The 12,214-nt window shown below is 35.0% G+C and overlaps 1 protein-coding gene across 2 annotated transcripts; it reads right to left on the minus strand.

Annotated features, from left to right (window-relative positions):
* Positions 1 to 1,276: 1,276 nt before the first annotated feature.
* LOC136805791 (extracellular signal-regulated kinase 2-like) lies at positions 1,277 to 10,110 on the minus strand. 2 transcript variants are annotated; one of them, XM_067062350.1, is made up of 13 exons: positions 9,906 to 10,105; positions 5,625 to 5,723; positions 5,459 to 5,488; positions 5,132 to 5,222; positions 4,939 to 5,012; positions 4,740 to 4,796; positions 4,477 to 4,515; positions 3,968 to 4,092; positions 3,534 to 3,673; positions 3,070 to 3,368; positions 2,639 to 2,860; positions 2,346 to 2,468; positions 1,277 to 2,060 (listed from the first exon to the last, which is right to left on the minus strand). In XM_067062350.1, exons 1-13 carry the CDS (start codon positions 9,969 to 9,971, stop codon positions 1,887 to 1,889), a joined length of 1,539 nt encoding a protein of 512 aa, XP_066918451.1. In that variant the 5' UTR covers positions 9,972 to 10,105; the 3' UTR covers positions 1,277 to 1,886. The 2 variants fall into 2 exon arrangements, with proteins under 2 accessions (XP_066918451.1, XP_066918452.1); XM_067062351.1 differs by lacking the exon at positions 2,346 to 2,468 and having other exon boundaries at positions 9,906 to 10,110.
* Between the last annotated feature and the right edge of the window lie 2,104 nt (positions 10,111 to 12,214).

The following is a 12,214-nucleotide window of genomic DNA, read 5'->3' on the forward strand; positions in this document are numbered from 1 at the left end:
TTTTCTTCGACAATCAACTTTCTTTTTAACCCTCGAGATACACTGTTCACGCCAGCCAAAGACCAAATGCTCAGAGAAAACAAATATGTGTATTTCAATGTGTTTTGAACCCTTTGAGTAAGATAAGTAGGAGTGGAAAATAGGAAGGAAATGAAGTTTCCGACGGACGAAGGGAGTTGGAAACGGATTTCCTTACGGTTTGGGAACGAGTTTGTCATGTGTAGCGTGTGTCAATAAAAATGGTAGCATTTTTCATTATCGCCCTCGGCTCACTTGAACATCTGTGCAGTTTTCATCATCAAAAAAAAAAAAAAAAAAATTTAATCTAATGCAAGCTTTAAACATTATTTTTCCGGTATCACTGGTCAATCGAGACTTCAAAAGAAGAAAGAACGATGGTTAGAGCGTGTCAATCGGGTCGAACGGAAAGTTTAGTGGCGCTAAGGAAAAGACAACAAACAAACGACAAAGATAAACGTTTTTGAATTGTATTAATATTTTTAGTTTATTGCTGGCTTTCGGATAAACGGTAGCTCAAAGGTTCTCCCTGTCAAAATACTCATACTTGGTATGTACTTCCGTAGTTCGGGAAGAGACTGAGGGTTTAGTCCATGAGGAATTGGGGCCCATCTAGCCTTCGGGGCCCCTATTCAGCCCTATCCGAAAGTTAGTCTGATTCGTCAACCTTGAGAACACGACAAAGAGAAGTACGTCTCACAATGTTGCAACCAGGCTAACACCTAGGTAGGAAGTAAGATATGTAATATACTGTACACTGTTCACGCCAGCCAAAGACCAAATGCTCAGAGAAAACAAATATGTGTATTTCAATGTGTTTTGAACCCTTTGAGTAAGATAAGTAGGAGTGGAAAATAGGAAGGAAATCCAAAGCGTTTCTGGCATCATATGAGATGTTGAGGTCTGAGTCGGGGAAAGCCGTGATCCATGCCGCCCTGTTTGTTCACCTAGTCCTAGTAAAAAATGGGAGGGAAAATCCTTTAGTACCTGATCAGCTCTTTTACGCTTGTCTTTATCAAAGATGGTGTTTTTTTTTGACACTGCGGCCACTGATTTCAAAGCACCAGGGAAAAATCTATGAGGTAAACTAGATCCTTAGAAGCATCTCCATCGTTTCAATTTTTCGAAAATTTTTGTCAAGGCTAAATGAAGTCAGGTAAATGTTAATTTAGCGTCAAACATCTCCCCTCCCGATAAAGCATTCGAAACTCCAGATTACATGAACAAATGGATGGGGCGGCGGAAGTAAGCATTTAAATTAATTTTGAAGTTTGTATTTCTTGAGCATAAAATTAAAATGCATGTACAAAAACTTTCTATACATTTTGATTTCTAACAACATCTAAAAATTGAGTTTCAGGGACCTCCATCAATGAGACCTTGAAACGTTGTACGTGTGGAAATTCGACTGAAATGTTTGTCTTCGAAGACTTTCTTAAAAAATTGAATTAAAAGCCATGAAATAAAAATTTCTCTACTAATGTAATATTACATCTAAAAAATTGACAAAAAATTTATGATACAATACGCGCATTTACACAAAAACATCAAAATAGATTTCTCTACTGAGTATAATTTAACTTAAATATTTTCAATTTTCTCCCCTTTATTTTCTGTTAAAATCATTTTAAGTCAAGACCCTAACTCTGGTTGAAAAAGACTAAATTCGAAGTAAAATGTCGCAGATAAAGACTTTACAAAAATGTTTCAAAGAAAACTAAGAATCTTACGAAGAATCGTCAATTTTAAGGTTCTGACAATAAAGGGTGGACTTAATATTCTCGTACTCATTGACTTTTCGGAAGAAGTTTTCCGTTTCATTTCAATAAGTGCATTATAATAGATTGTTTGTCATTATTTCAACAGCCCTATTTGATTGACAGTCCATGGATTGCATCCAGTGTACTTTTACTGACAGAGGCGTGACTTTGCGTGTAACTTGACATGGTTAGACCTGACGTTGCCTGCGTTGAAGAGGGCTTTTTGCCGGCCACTCGTTGAACCTTCGGAGAAGAATATTGTCCTGGTCTCTGGTGCGCCACCTAATGAAAACAAAAAAGTTATTCAGATCGAAAAGTTTCACACTCGAATGAGTAAATCCATACTGACTGTTAGAGCCTTATACCATGGAAAACTGACTTGCAAGAATTATGAAAAGAGGCTTTGAGGAGTTTGATGAATCCATTAAACAAAAGGATGGCAAATTGTTCTGGTCTTTCCTTTACACATAAGTGTCAGCCGTCATAAAACATTGTCGATGACATGGGGAGGATGGGTGAATTGGAACAAGGGTTGTGAAAGGGAAGGAATTACAAAAAATGTCTTACTTTGGAGGTACTGGTAATCTGTAAATTGTTATCTGGGCGCGTCAGGATATTATTATTAGCTTTTCTATCATACTGTGATGAGATAGGACGAGAACGCATGTTGGAAGGGCTGGATTTGTAAGTCTACAAAAGGAAAAGAGAGAAGGGTCAATTTTATTAGAAATGTGTGTGGACGGAAAAGGTGGAATGTATGAGGTTGTGAACAGTAATCATGTATGGATGTCTGATGGTGATGGATCATTAAATGTTGAAAGTGCATTGAATTCAAGGTTTTAGAGGAAGACCATAAATACCTGTTGATCGGCCGGTGTACGTGCATTCTTTGTTGGTGCAGATTTGGTGGTTCGAACAGCTTTATGACTCGGCGAGGAGGACGAAGCTTTAGCAAGAGCGGCTTGTGAGCGGACCGCACCAACCTTTGGTGAACCCACCCCGCCTGAAGCTGAGGCAGGTTTTTCTTCACTTTCCAGCGTTCGTCGCTGCCTTCGAATGTCCAACTTCTTTTGCATGATGCTCTGAAAATAGACAAGAGTTGTGTGAATTATTTACTTTATGGAGATTCGAAACTTGCTCAAACTCAACTCATCTTTTCTAAAAGCAAAATCGAAATCATCAAAAAGCCAAGATGAATAGAATTAAGTTTCTTGTCTTCACTTTTATTAGTAAATTATTCTGGCAAACTCAAAATTTCTCATAGTTTTAGAAACAACATAATCATACATACATCGTATAGTTTGGTTCGATATTCAGCGACAGACAGTTGAACATCGTCATCAACTGGTGGGACTACGTCATACGTCAGACTATGCTCTTCTGCAGGGTTATGGAATTTCGCTAGGTACGGATGTGCTAAAGCTTCTTCCGCTGTCATTCGTTTGTCCGGATTAAATTGTAAAAGTGATTGAACCATATCAAGTGCATCATTGGGTGCATCCGGGAAAAGGTCCGGTAGATTTTTACGCGATCTCATGGTTGCTTTGTCGAGTAGTGAGGTGCTGTATGATGATTTGATACTATCGATGTCTAAAGGGAGATAAATGTTGCATTATAATCTCTATTAAAAACTATTGATCAATGGAATTGAGAGTATTTCAGTCTTTGAGCTCAGTGCTACATACACTATACAACATGTAAACTTTCTAAGTTTATAAACTACCAGATACAAATGATATCAAAGGAAATACCAACCTTGTCTACTTGGGGTTGGTATAACGGCCATAATTCGTTCGATTTGGTTGAGAGTTGAGGATCCAGGGAAGAGGGGTTTCCCGAGCAACATTTCACCCAGGATACACCCCATCGACCACATGTCCACTCCTTTCGTATATCTAGACGATAATAAGAGAAATTATAATATTTTGGTGATATTTGATTGCTCTTCCCAACTATCATGGTGGGCCCTTTCAATATCAGCAATTTTTACCTATTTCTGCTGATTTCTGCAACCTTCTAAACACATTTTGAAGCAAACTCATCAGTCTTATTAGTTCAAAACAATTGCATTTTTACAACATTTTATACATAAATATTTCCAAAAAGGGTCTTGTTAGTTAGTTAGTTAACCTCATAGGTTTCAGTCAAGATAGTAAACTAATGACTTTGGGTGAAATAGATCCCCTTACTTTGGTGAAGCTAGGAGGATTTCGGGTGCTCGGTACCAACGTGTTGCAACGTAATCTGTCAAACTTGGATCCCCATGTTCCAGGGTTAAACATTGTACAGAACGCGCAAGTCCAAAGTCGCATACCTTTAACAGAATAAAATGTTAATAAAGTGTGTAGGAAAGGATGTGCGAGTTTCAATCACTTAAATAGACAAGGCGAAGAACCTAGGCAGCCTAAAACTTGGGGTGAAGCGTGAGAAACCTAGGGGCATTTTTGTTGTGCTAAGTATAGCACTAATCGGAAGGGGGTCACGCCCCAATGTTATTTTCATTTTTAAAGAAATGGAAACGTTTCAGATATTTCTTCCGAAAAGAATTTCAAGGAACTTTAGGGAAATCCGTCACAAAAAGTGTAATTCTTACACTCTTGTTTTTAAGAAATATTTACAGATCATGGAATTTTTGCAGAAGTTTGCAACAAGGAAGAGTTGGGTTTGAATTGAATGGAATAAAAAAATTTGCTCTTACTTTAATAAAACATTCTCTATCCAGTAAAACGTTGCTTGGCTGAAAGTAAATAAATAAATAAACAGTACGGTTTATTTCCACTCAATCGACTATTCAGTACATTTTTGTATGTGAGAAAAATACTTGCAAAATTGATCAATTGACGTCATATTTTATTGATAGTTTGTTGAATCAGATAAATAATTGAAAAATCATTTTTTTATTATACACATTTAAAAGAAACCGACAGGAAAAATGCGAAAAGACCTTAGAAAAAAGTATACCTTCAGATCCCTGTGGATTACATTGCCAGAGTGAATGAAATTGATTGCTTTCATTAGCTAGAAAAAATGAGCATAAAACATGAACATAAACATGAACATAAACCCATCATTTTGAAACATGACTTGTATAAGATTGAGATCCCATTAATAACATGTCCTTCCCTTATATTTTGGAAACGTTCAGATGAGATTTACATACCTGATACATAATGTACCGTTTGTGCACATCTTTCAGAATGTTGCCTTTCTTGATAACATTATGCAAGTCAGTGTCTGAGAAATGAAAAATTAAAAATATCAAAAACCAAATTTCATACAGGGCCAAATTTATCAAAACAAAAAATATACATGGTCGATTGATAAAATTATTGATAATCAATGAAAGCACTTACCCATAAATTCGAACACCAAGTAAATGTCTTTATCATTGTCAGCTTTTATCACATTCAACAGTTTAATAACATTGTCATGACTTCCAAATTCCTAAACAGAACAACAATGTTTTAATATTGAGTAGCAATATCGAGCAAATCTTCTAGACATCCAAGTAAATGTAATGTAATGTAATGCATGTAATGAAGTTTGATATATACCACAATTCGATCGTAATGATGGTTTTGAAAAAAGATTCAACAACAAATTAAAAATACTACTAACTACATATGTTTCAAAATGCAGAAAAGCTACTAATTATGAAATAGAAATAGAAATTAACTTACCTGCAAGAAGCATATCTCTCTAAATGTTCTCTGTGAAAAGAAAACAATGACAGAACTGTGAAATAGGATTGAAACAAAATAAAGCTGGTGCCAATTACTTGGATACCTTCAGAATTAACAGCCTAATAAAATACAGAATATGCAGAAGATGAAAAGTAAAACGAACCTGTGCATCCGTTTGATTTCGAAAAGCATCAAAAATCTTTTTTAATGCAACTATTTCACCAGTTTTTCTGTCAATACCTTTCCAAACAATACCATACGCCTGAAAAAGAATTGTAACAAATTGGTGAACATCAACGACCAGACAGACTGAGATTACCAGGAAGGATTGAGATTGAATGCCTGAAGTAGTTGTATGGATTTTCTTACAGATATAGACATTTGACGTCATACCTTCCTGGTAAATTCTAAACAAGTTCTTTATGGGGTTATTTGTGTATACAAGTTAATGTGCTTTGAATGTAAAAAATACATTATTACAAACAAAATAAAAAATGCTATCAGTCAACAAACAAGATAAAGGTAATTTCAGGAAATTATTAGATTTATCAAAAAATGAATCCAATACTATCAGGTCCGCTGGAGGATTTAAAAAAATGTGAAAACATGATGGCCATTTTTTCACAACTTAAAGTTTAAAATTTTGCCAATAATCTTAGTGGTTTCAAGAGAGGAAACATACAGTGAATTCCCCCTTTCAAATCAAAGGGATACAAAATTGTTTGGGTACATCAAGATGTGTAATTTTACATTATTATATGGCTGAGGTAATTTTTTTTTTAATTTTGAGACTCGGATATTATGCCATGCAGAAGACAAGACAGAAAATTTTTTAATGAGGCGCACTAATTTGCTAAATATATTTGACACTATGACAGGAATTAGAGAATTTATTGTTGCAGCTAAATAAAGCTCAGTTTTACTTTTGCCAAATATCCAAGGTTTATTGCTAAGAAATTAAAAATTGCAATGTTTATTAAGCATTTGCTTACATGACTTAATTGTACTAGCAGCTGTGAGGATAGGCTGAACAACCTGCTGTAAATCAACCAAATATATGAGATAGATGCGAATAAATATCAATTACAATTGTTACCTTTGTTCTATTTGCAAAACATTGACAAAATTGGAAATCAACACAAGTGTCCTTAGTATGTTCACGATTTGTTCAAAGTTCATAGCTTTTAACGTTAAAGGGAAATCCACCCAGATGGCTCTTTTGTTTTCTTAGTTAGCAGCTAAAAAACTCTGTGAATGGGCATTTTAAAATTGTGAATAGCATTTTAGATGTCCAATTTAATTTGGTATTTCTGTATTAAAACCTTATTGTTATCATATTATTTGTTTAATCTGTGTACTCTTTACTTGAGAAATTGATTGACAGATTAAAATTTGTCAACCTTTAAGGCTGTTTGCTGGTGTTTTTGTGGGTGTGGCTTTATTTAATGGGATCAATCCTGGAACAGCGCATACCGGGTGCGCCACAAAAAAGTTTCTCTCTTTAAAACTAATTTTCTCAAAATCTAAAACTTTCAAAAGAGCCATTCCTATTTCATTGGAAAGAAGAAAGATAGACTTAAACTTTCATGGGTCATTTATTAAATTTGATTCATTAGATCAAAAGTTATGCTCAATTGGATAAGAAAATGTTAAAAATCGACCTATCAATTTTTTATTTTAAATCTGGCAATCGCAATAGCCTTTACATGATTAAGAGCATTTCTCAGTAAATAAACACATAAATTTTGAAACTGAAGGGTCGAAAGGGTTTAAAACTGTTTAAAATCTTCATCAAAATCAATTTAATTTACTTTTACCGAAATTTTCCTCAGATTTTTGGTTCTCGACTGGATGAAGTCTAAGTAAGACTGGATCTACCTTAAAACCAGGGGGGGTGAAGCAGTTAGTACAAGACATCATGCCAATTAGTACCGTGGTGGTGTGCCATATGAATTGGATAAAATCACTTAGTACTCAGATGTACTAACTGCAAAAAAGGGTGGTCCCCTGCTAAAAATTTGCCAAATTTTGGTACTAACTGTGTAAAAAATAGGATTTTGTGAGAAAATTAAAAAAAAAGACCATATTTTACCAAAAAAATTTTTTGGGAAGTAGATTTTTTTTTCAAATTTTCGAAATATTTTTTTAAAATCTTAAAAACAATTTGCTGGTTGCAATAGAAATTTGATTTTCTAAAATGTTGTTTTTTCCTATTGAAAGCTATGGAAAATTGAATCATTTTTAAGATATTTTATTTTATTAGATTTTATTGAATTTATGAAGGTCAAAAGCCTTTTTCAAGGCTAAATTCAGTTAGTACTAACTGTACTAAGTGTACCAAGGTGGTGGTGTTACTAACTTCTTCCGAGAAAGCAGTTAGTAGGCATGATGTCTTGTACTAACTGCTTCACCCCCCCCCCCCCCTGTCGAAACCCATATTTGATGTATTTTTATGAATTTTACCAGATTTTTTGGCCTTTTTTGACAAATGTTCTTCCTTTCATTGAAATTCAACCTTCCTTTATATAACAAAAGGTCATTTAGACAGCTTATTATCATTTTTAATGACTGAAACGAAAGTACTGATGTATCATGTAATTATGCTTCTGTTTAATTTGATAAGTCGATTTTCAACGTTTTTGAGCACATCCCGAAAGTAAGTTTTTCATTCAATTGAGCATAACTTTTGATCTAGTGAATCGAATTTAATAAATGACCCATCAAAATTTATGTTTATCTTTCTTCTTTCCAATGAAATAGGAATGGCTCTTTTAAAATTTTTAGATTTCTTGAAAATTAGTTTCAAAGAGAGAAAATTTTTTGTGGCGCACCTGGTATGTTTGTTAAATGGTAGCATTTTGATTTAGCTACAACAGATAATCTTTATGGAATTTGTTTGAATGTTTACAAGATTCTTGACAGAAAATCTTCTGTTCGATTATCAAATAATGACAGTTCCTTTATTAAATTTTGTACCATCTGTCATCAATTGATGTTTGAGAGTGCACATTACAGTTTTCATTACTATAGTTAATATTTATAGAAGATCCGCATTCTGGTTTTCTATTACCGTCAACTGCTCTAACTTGGGACTATCTGACAAAACATGGGATGGCAATTCAGCCACCATTTCACTGAACCTCCAAAGTCATTTGATTTGAGTTAATGAACCGCGTATTAAAAAATACACGATTTCTCTTCCGCACCGAGTAGGCTTTTAAATTGAAATATGAAATAAATTCTATAGTTAAACACGCGCCAGTGTACACGCGCTCACTCGCGCTCTACAACACAGATATCTGCATCTAAAATCTAGCGTCGTATTTTCAGATCTGTTAGCTTTACACGGGGGTGATTTCTGTGCGATTATTGAGCGATTCAAGTTTACCATAGCTTAACTTTGTACCATCCCCGCCTGAAGTAAATAGCCGCTGGTCATTCTGAAGCTTACCGTAAGTTGGTCTAATGTTGACATCCCTCTTCTAATTTTGTCACCCTTCTTTAGAGATAGGAATGATAGGATGGTCCGAAATCGCTGATTAAACTAATTTTCTTTGCTTAGCAATCAGTTGAGGAGTCATCATTGATCCCAACTTTTCTATCATTCCTATCTCTAAAAAAGGATGTTGAAATTAGACTAACTTACGGTACTTTTAACTTGGTCAGGGTAAAACTTGAAGGCTATACCAACTTGCATCAGTGGAGGCTAACATGTTACCCGACTTCACGGTAGGCTTTATAGGCTTTTTAAGTATTTTTACATTTCTTTAGTTGTTTTTCATTAAATCAAAACAGGTGTTTAGCAAAGTTTAGGGTCATTTCAGACTCCAAAATTTTGTAAGAGAGCGCTGCGCTGGGCCCTGAACTCCCACTTGTTAGGCCTTAAAATTCCCCCAAACCTCCTGCTCAAAGTCATTCTTGCACTACGCTCACAAAATTACTGGTCTACAATGTAGTTAGAGTTATTTTTTTAACCAGCTTACTCAGAAGGTCTTACTGATAAACATTTAAAGGACCAGATATTGTCTGGAAATCACCTTACTGTCAAAAGTAACACAACAAAAATATACCGTAACTTGGTCTAATGTCGACACCCCTCCTCTAATTCTGACACCCTATTTATCAGCTGAAATTGATTGAAAGGTTGAAACTGTTTTTCCTTGCTTAGTGGGTCAGAGAGGAATAATCCTTTTTCAATCAGCAATGCAGTGATTCAAGCTTTCATATAATTCCTGTCTCTAAACTAAAGAAGGGTGTCGGAATTAGACGAGGGATGTCGATATTAGACCAACTTACGGTAATGATCAGTCAGAAAGAAAAAGAAATAACTTAGTGAAAACAAACGAGAAAAAAGTTTGGTGTCCTAAAATTCAATACAAGATCAAAGATAAACAAAGCTAGAAAAAAAAGGTAAATATGAAGGCTTCAGCAGAGAAAAACGTACCCCTTTTCCAAGTCTTTTCTTTATTTCATACCTCACCAAAATGTGTTGATCGATATCTGTGTTCATCTCTGTGTTATCTTCACTTGCAATTAGACTGTGATTTCTCCATTACCATCAAATCATTACAAATTGCGAGATTTTATGACATCTTGTCTGTCTAATATTTTGCAAAGTGATGTCAGACATTTTGAATCAAGCACAAATCAAAACATGCGCGTGCGCAGTAGAGATTTAGAATATCGGGAATGTAAATAAATGCCCCGTTGTCATGACAGTGAAATATTAATTTCGTTTCAGTGTAGTAGTTCAAGCCATTGAGTTTCAAGCCCGAAGGGCTAGAGGTCAATCTCTAACCTTTCTCAGGGAAGAAAAATTGAAGCCTTAAAATATGCGCCGTATTTTTGATGACGGATTGAATCTAGCAATTCCTTTGTCTTCGAGTGATATATTTTTCGAAATTAAGCGGTAAATTTTAGTTTCAATCTGTCATTTGTGTAAAAACCAGGCGGGTCGCTCAAGGCCGCGCAACTTTGGTAGGATTTGTTGGCTTCAAATCCTACCAAAGAGATTGACCTCTAGCCCTTCGGGCTTGAAACTCAATGGTTCAAGCTCGACTAAATTTTGAGAAAAGAACAGGATTAAAAATTAAAATTAATTCATATGATTCAAATTCAGCATAATTAAATATTTCCTCTATAAATAAAAAGGCTGAGGAACACTCCATGACTTGAGGACCCTTCTTGAGCGCTTTAAAAACGGCGGGGGGGCTGATGAGAAATACAGGAAATACATGTTTCTTTATATAAGCATAACGACGATAACGAGTATTATGCTAAACAACCTGAGAGTTGAGGGAGGGTATTTATTATCTTTTTATTTCATTGGTCAAATTATGGAAAATTTCGATCCCCCCCCCCATATTTTTTTTTTCTTTTTTTTTTTCCTTCTCTTTAATCACCAGTAAACCGGTATATCTAAAAAACACGTTACAACTTTTGTTTTGATGAAATATATTATAATGAACATAAAAAAAAAAAAAAAACTAGTTTTCTCTGGAAAATAGGTAAGCGGAGAAGAATTACGTAGGGCTTGCTCAAATGGGTTACAAGAAATACGATGATTCCCCGGGGCAGACTGTGTTTCCGCTACGGGGCCTATCCGTATGGAAAAGTAGTCTGACCAAGGGAATGATCGCTCCTCCCAATAACCCGCGACTGCAAAGATGGAATCGCCTTCGAGGGGATGAACTCGTGGTGAAAAAACCTATCTAGAGAACTTGAAAGTGGCGATTCCCTGAGTTAAGAAAAGATCTCAGGTAAGTTATGGCATGTCTCAAAAACCTGAAAATTACCATAATTTTTGAAGGCCATTAGCCGGCAGAAAATGAGGAAACCAATGATTTACAACGAAGGATACCATGATGAAGTTTCGCTGTAGGGTTGTTACCTAATTGTTTACGCCCTTATTTTCGCGAAAAACCGCAAAAACCAAAAAGTGCTGACGTCAGCAAAACTGAATAACTCCAGTTTGGCCAAAGATAGAAACATGAAACTTTGACTGAAGTTAGACATCATTTAAAGGATCATTTGGCAAAATAAAAATTTTGAAAATTTGCTGACATCAGCACTTCATTGCAAAATTTCGTATTTTGCTGATTTCTGCTGACGATAGCAAAATTTCGAATTTTTTTTTTTTGCAAAATGACCCTTTTAATAATATTCAACGTTGGTCCAAATTTCATGTTTCTACCATTAGCCAAACTGGAGATATTTAAAAAACAAGTTTTGCTGACGTCAGCAGTTTTCTTTTTTTCTTTTTTCAACGATCAGAAAGCAAGCCAATCAAAGATATTGCGCGAGAAAGACATGCCTATCAAATTGCGTATATGTACGGCATTCGGGATGTCTCAAGGACGTATATGTACGGCATTCGGGTTCAAAAGGTTAAGGCTTAATATTTTCAGTTTCAGTTAAGCTTTTTTTCTAAAATTTTCACAGTTTATTCCATACATGAATGGAACTATTTTCAAAAGAGATTTGTTTTCAAAAACTTGATTAAGACGTTGTTAAATCAAAATGGTCATTTTGTAACTACACCTCCGTTTTGGGGGCCCCAAACCTGTATTTTGACAACCAGGGGTATACCGTAAAAATTTTATCAAACAAATTTATGGTGAGCATTGTTATCAATAATGTTTTTGTGTGAAAAAGATCGAAATAGAATGAGAATTCCGGTTATTTCAACGTTTTTCAAGATTTTAAGTTCTGGCGAGAAAGTCGATTTTGAGCTATCTCTTTAACTTAATCGAA

The sequence above is a fragment of the Clytia hemisphaerica genome, unplaced genomic scaffold (assembly GCF_902728285.1).
Source record: "Clytia hemisphaerica strain Z4C2 unplaced genomic scaffold, Clytia hemisphaerica genome assembly, whole genome shotgun sequence".
Lineage (NCBI taxonomy): Eukaryota > Metazoa > Cnidaria > Hydrozoa > Leptothecata > Clytiidae > Clytia > Clytia hemisphaerica.

Bases quoted from the DNA above. Each gene is read 5' to 3' on its own strand.
- LOC136805791 (XM_067062350.1), bottom strand. From the start codon at position 9,971: ATGAACACAGATATCGATCAACACATTTTGGTGAGGTATGAAATAAAG. The intron at 5,013-5,131 runs GTAAGTGCTTTC...TTCATTTCTCAG, and splicing joins CTTGGTGTTCGAATTTATGG to ACACTGACTTGCATAATGTT. The intron at 2,861-3,069 runs GTATGTATGATT...GTCTATTTTCAG, and splicing joins ATCGAACCAAACTATACGAT to AGCATCATGCAAAAGAAGTT.